This window comes from Dioscorea cayenensis, chromosome 5 (genome assembly GCF_009730915.1).
Source record: "Dioscorea cayenensis subsp. rotundata cultivar TDr96_F1 chromosome 5, TDr96_F1_v2_PseudoChromosome.rev07_lg8_w22 25.fasta, whole genome shotgun sequence".
Lineage (NCBI taxonomy): Eukaryota > Viridiplantae > Streptophyta > Magnoliopsida > Dioscoreales > Dioscoreaceae > Dioscorea > Dioscorea cayenensis.
This window is the reverse complement of record NC_052475.1, coordinates 20,830,249-20,836,248: the sequence shown is the minus strand read 5'-3', so window position 1 is coordinate 20,836,248 and position 6,000 is coordinate 20,830,249. Positions and strand designations below refer to the sequence as shown.

The following is a 6,000-nucleotide window of genomic DNA, read 5'->3' as shown; positions in this document are numbered from 1 at the left end:
GAAAGCCTAAAACCCATTATCGTTCTAAACACCGCAGAAATTCGGATTCTACACAGGAAAAAAAAAATACACACGAAAAACACACAATAACTTCTTTTTACTTTTTGCTTGGTTTTTGGCTTGCAGAAAGGCTCACGAGTTTGTGGGAACTTCGGTTGAAAGCCGAGAGTGCCAAGAGAACTCCGATTAATTGGCAACGTCTCTTGAAGAAAATTGTCGGCCAAAGAAGAAGGAGAAGAAAAATGGAAGTTGAACAAGGGTTTTTGTAGGAGAGAGTGCAAAGAGAACTTCTGTTGGCAAAGTCTCGAAGAAAGTCGTGAAGAATGGAAGTTAAACAAGAGGCGAGAGGTCATTTCCGCGGCCACTTAACTGCACAGTCATCTCCATTACTGGCATCTAGACTTAATGGGGATTTTATTGAAAAAGAGGGATCTATGAGGGATAAGCAAACTTCAAGGGTTTTTAGGGTATGTGCAAACTATAGAGAGACTTATAGGTAATTATCTGTACAAAATAACTACAAAAATATTGTAACTTATTAGATAATAAAATTCAACCATTCATCTTACAAACTTAAACATCATTTATCTATTTATTTGATAAAGACCTAGTTTTACTTTTAAACATCATTACATCAGTAAGACTTTCTCAGACTAAAAAATCCAAGTCCTTTTCCATTACAATAATCCCAAAGATGATACCAAGAATAAATCAATTTGTTGAAATTTTTCCCTACAAGAAACAAAAACTGTCTTGCTACTTTCTTTAATAAAAAATTTAATAATAATGAGTATTAAATTTCAAGTAATGATAACATCAATTAGTAGTTATTATCTCTAAAATTTACTAATTATTACACTAATTAGATTAAGGATAAATTAGCTATGTTGGTTGGGATAAGGATAAATTTGCCTCAGGGTACTGAAGTTTAAATTTATATTTTAAGTAATTTTGATTATATTTTAAATAGTAAGTAATATTTATTATTTACTAAAATAATAATAAAATGTATAAAATAGCATATTTATATCCCAAATTTATGTCAACGTTGATAAGAAGATACAAATTAGAATAGAAATACAATCATATTAAATTTACCGCATCTTAATTAAGATAAGATTTATCTCTAAATAAATAAATATATATATTTCAAATTTATTTTATATCTCAAAAAATAAGTTCCAGGAAGTAATCGGATACAGGTAAGAATGCATTCATTAATCATTAATAAAATATCAAACAAAAACAAAAAGAAATATACTTCAGAATGCAAAATTTATTCCATATATTAATTAACCGTATAAAAGTTGCACATTAAATATTTTAAATTTATCCTTAATTTCATTTTTTTTTGTATTTATTATCCAAATCCATAACCAAATAAAAAATTAAAATTATTATTATTTTTTTAATAATTATTAAATGAGTTTGGTGGGTCAATTGAAAGCGTGCTTTGAACTTTGAAGACATTTGAGTCGGAGCCACATCATCTGGGGCCCACTTCTCAGCTGTTAACAGAACCAGAGATTTTTTTTTCCTCTCATTTCCCAACTCCGCGCGTTTTTCAGTTGGACTTCCACGCCAGCACTGACTCATTCTTTCTATTTATTTCTAATTTTTTTAAATCCTCTTAATTAACATCTAATTAATATTTAATCTATTCTTTATCTATTAATCCTTTATCTTTTTTAAAAAAAAAACTCTGTTTTTTTCCTCTCCTATAAATACTTCCTCAACATCCAAACTCAATACACAAACACAAAGAAAAAGTAGAAGAAGAAGAAGATGACTATTGTGATTGAGCAACCACTCAATGGTTTGTTTTCTTATTTGTTGATTTTTTTAATATGTTTTTAATTTTGTTTTTTTTTTCTCAAGTGTTTTTTTTAAAAAATTGGTTTGTTTAGAAGCTGGAAGGGAGGAGAAGAGTCTTGTTTCTGGTGACTTTGTTTTAGATGGAGGTTTTGTTGTTCCTCAGATCAACTCTTTTGGGCAAACTTTCAGGTACATTTTTGAATAAAACAGGTACATTTTTTTTTTCTTTCTAAATTTTATATTTTGTATTTTGTTTCTGTTGATAATTAATGAATTAATGAATTTTGTAGGGATTATGAAGCTGAATCAGAAAGGAAGAAAACAGTGGAGGAGTTCTACAAGAACAACCACATTAATCAGTGTTATGAATTTGTAAGTCTTGTTTAAAGTAAAAATAAAAGCAACGCCAAAAACAAGCTCTGAAATTTTATTTTTATGCAACAGGTGAAGAAGATGAGAGAAGATTATGGGAAATTGAATAGAGTGGAGATGAGCATTTGGGAATGCTGTGAATTGCTTAATGAGTTTGTTGATGAAAGTGATCCCGATCTCGATGAACCACAGATTGAACACTTGTTGCAGACTGCTGAAGCCATTAGAAAGGATTACCCTGATGAAGATTGGCTTCATTTAACTGGTCTTATTCATGGTACTAATATTTTTCACAAAATCTTCTTCTTCATTTTAGTATTTTTTTTTTTAATATAATTCTGTGTTTGTGTTCTTATGTAAAGAATAATAATATGTTTAACAGATTTAGGAAAAGTTCTTTTGCATAAAAAATTTGGAGAACTTCCTCAATGGGCAGTTGTTGGTGATTCATTCCCTGTTGGTTGTGCATTTGATGAATCAAATGTTCATCATAAGGTTTGGTTTCATTCAATTCAATCCAATTCAATTAATTCACTTATTTATAGAACACAATCTCTGAATTTTGTTTGTTTGGTTGATGAATTGCAGTATTTTAAGCAAAATCCAGATTTCGGTAATCCGAAATACAACACTAAACTTGGAGTTTATTCTGAAGGATGTGGACTTGGCAATGTGTTGATGTCTTGGGGACATGATGATTATATGTATTTGGTAATAGTTTTATGATATTCATCGAAAATTCGATATGTTTGTTAATGTGAATGTGAATGTGAATGTAATTTTTTTTTTTCATTGATTAATTACTGCAGGTGGCTAAAGAGAACAAAACAACTCTTCCTTCTGCTGGGCTTTTCATCATCAGATATCATTCGTTTTACCGTAATTTTTCTGCAAACTTAATTCACATCAGTAAAAAATAATAAAATTACATGAATTTTGTTACTGATATTGCTTAATTTTTCTGTTCATGTGTTTGTGTTTCAGCATTGCACAAACATGGAGCTTATAGTTATTTAATGAATGAAGAGGACAAGGAGAACTTGCAATGGCTGCATATTTTTAAGTGAGAAATTATTATTTATATATGTAATTAATTGTTTTGTATGGAAAAAAAAATTAATCTTTTAACTGATAATTACCATTTAATTGCAGCAAATATGATCTTTATAGCAAGAGTAAGGTTAGAATTGACGTGGAGAAGGTGAAGCCATATTACTTATCTTTGATTGAAAAGGTTAGTAATTTTAATTTAATTTTTAATGCTGTAATTATATGTGTTCTTTCTAATTTTATTTTTTAAATATTTTTAACAGTATTTTCCGGCTAAGCTGAGGTGGTGAAGAAGAGAACATTGGATCATTCTTCAATAAGAGACTCAATGATTGATTGATTGATTGATTGATTGATTGATTATAATCATTATCAAGTTATGTAATCTGAATATATATTTTGTATTTCAATGAATTATCTCAATAATGATCAAAGTTTCCATTTGATTAATTATGCTTTTATGGGTGTTTTCATTGCAAGCAAGCCTGTGTTGATTTTATTCATGGATTTTTATTGTTGGATTTTAAATTTCCCATTTTCTGATTTTTTTAAATATAATTGGATTTAAAATTTCACATTTTTATAGTGCTTTTTAAAAGTATTGTAATTTTTCCATATAAAAAATAAAAAATTACCCACTTAAAATGGAATATCATCCATATTTTTTTACAAAATTAAAAAAAATAAAAGTTTGCACTTGGTGGCATAGACAAACAAAACATAAAATATTCCTTATGTTGGTTTTGGTCGCTGACGTGTAGTCCTGTAGGATGCGTCATTTTTAGTATGTTTATGATCTATTTGTCGTAGAGGGAAGGACCATTTCGTGGATCCTAAAACTTATCTTTTTGGAAGTCTAAACTCCTCTTAATTGAGGGTAGACTTAGATTATAAAACTCATCATATTGGCAGTCTAATCTTTTCTTAATTGGGGGTAGACTTACCCTAATTAACTTGGTGTTATCTGCAATACCTACCCACTAGATGTCTATCTACTTGGGTCATTAAAGCAATTGATTGCATTCGAAGGAATTTTCTTTAGTTTAGGGTTAATATAGACAAGTCTAGTAGCAAGTTGGCCGGATGGAGGAGCATATGTAAACCTTAGGGACTTGCTTGGATGAGGTGAAGAAAAGTTTTGTAAAGCAAGGTAGAGTAGGGAAAGTAAGGTAAAATAATATAAAAGGAGGTTTTAAGTTATACTTTGTTTGGATTGAAAGTAAGGTAAATGAAGGTTATCAAACCTCATAGTGTTTAGATTGAGGGTAATAGAATGTAAGGTTTTATATGAAAATTACTAAAATGCCCTTAAAGCTATAAATTATATTTTATTCTAATTTTACACATAAAATATTTTTTTTTGTTAATTAAATATTCTTATTTAATAATTTACAATATTTTACTATTTTATTCCAATATAGAGCTATATATATCATGATTTTACAAAATAATATCATAAAAACCCTCCTACAAAATTACACATCATAAAAAATGAAAACACACACCAACATAACAAAACAATGAAAAAATTATAAGCAACCATTAAGAATACAACACTCTCCCTAACAAAACAAATGAAAAAACACAAACCAATAAAAAACAACAACTCATTCAACTCCTTTCACAATAATATCCTTTCACAATTATGAAGCATTATTTATCACAAAAAAATACCAAAGTAAAAGAAAAAAAAATTGAAGCATAGTTATTTCCAAAAATAAAAAAATATGATCCCATAGACATCACTAATTTCGTCTTAATGTTCGAATAGAAAACATCTACCGGATGAGTTTTTGCTCGAGGAAAAGAAAAGGAAATCATCACTGATGTCCAAATAAAAATTAAGCTTAAGGCTATACAGTTGGACTTGGAAATTATTCAACTCACAAACTTCTAAGTATGAGTTTTTCTTGGCAATCTTGCAGTTTGCAGTTTTTGGTTCTATAGTTACAATTGGAGCAATGTTAGGTGCAGTCACAAGCTAGATTAGCCCCTTTTATAGATGCCAATGGTTTAATGGCATTGTTGCATGTTCTGCATTGATCTCAAACCAGACCAGACAACCAACATAATATCAGATACATATATATAGTCTTTATGCTTATGACCTACTAAAGAGTGACATCTTATAGCACTAGTATAATAGTTGCAATTGAGGTTAATGGGATATTGATATAGCCAAATTATTTAACTTGTTTTGTCTCTCCTTGATGAATCAAGTCAATTTCATACATGCTACCTAGAAATCATTTGCATTTGGTGAATGACTGTCTGAATTTCCTGGAGCCTGTGTTATAAATTAGAATTTGTGCTGCCTTCATTAGGTCATTTAGGATTGGGACTTGGAGATCAAAGCAAAGAACCCATGATAACCTCTTTTCATATTTTTTTGCTAGATTATCAAGTGTAAGTTATCTATACAATGGAAAGTTTAGTAATATCCTTACAATGGAAAGTTAGTTTTAATTTTGAGAAAGTTACTTGTGCATATTCTGTGAATATTTCATATAACTATAATCAGCTTCGAATTCAATGTATGTGTAAAACTGTCTTTTATAATCTTTTCATTTCAGATGAGCATAGCAGAGAGCCCTTGACATTTATTGCTGCACAGGGACTAGACCAGCCAATCAAGCCCATTTCGAACATAGGCAATGACTATGTAAATGAGCTCATGTTTAATCAAAATCAATAATACATTGGCTTTTTTTTTAACTGTTTTTGTTTGATGCTGGGTGAGGAAAGTTCAATGAAGCCATTAAT

The 6,000-nt window shown here is 29.4% G+C and overlaps 1 protein-coding gene across 1 annotated transcript; it reads left to right on the top strand.

Moving 5' to 3' along the window:
• The first annotated feature begins 1,726 nt into the window (after positions 1 to 1,726).
• LOC120261815 (probable inositol oxygenase) lies at positions 1,727 to 3,696 on the top strand. The gene is made up of 10 exons (XM_039269808.1): positions 1,727 to 1,816; positions 1,908 to 2,004; positions 2,106 to 2,187; positions 2,260 to 2,464; positions 2,570 to 2,682; positions 2,776 to 2,898; positions 2,997 to 3,066; positions 3,172 to 3,250; positions 3,340 to 3,421; positions 3,501 to 3,696. The coding sequence occupies exons 1-10, from the start codon at positions 1,786 to 1,788 to the stop codon at positions 3,525 to 3,527; spliced, it is 909 nt and encodes a 302-aa protein (XP_039125742.1). The 5' UTR covers positions 1,727 to 1,785; the 3' UTR covers positions 3,528 to 3,696.
• The last annotated feature ends 2,304 nt before the right edge of the window (positions 3,697 to 6,000 follow it).

Bases quoted from the DNA above. Each gene is read 5' to 3' on its own strand.
- LOC120261815 (XM_039269808.1), top strand. From the start codon at position 1,786: ATGACTATTGTGATTGAGCAACCACTCAATG. The intron at 1,817-1,907 runs GTTTGTTTTCTT...TGGTTTGTTTAG, and splicing joins GATTGAGCAACCACTCAATG to AAGCTGGAAGGGAGGAGAAG. The intron at 2,465-2,569 runs GTACTAATATTT...TATGTTTAACAG, and splicing joins TTTAACTGGTCTTATTCATG to ATTTAGGAAAAGTTCTTTTG.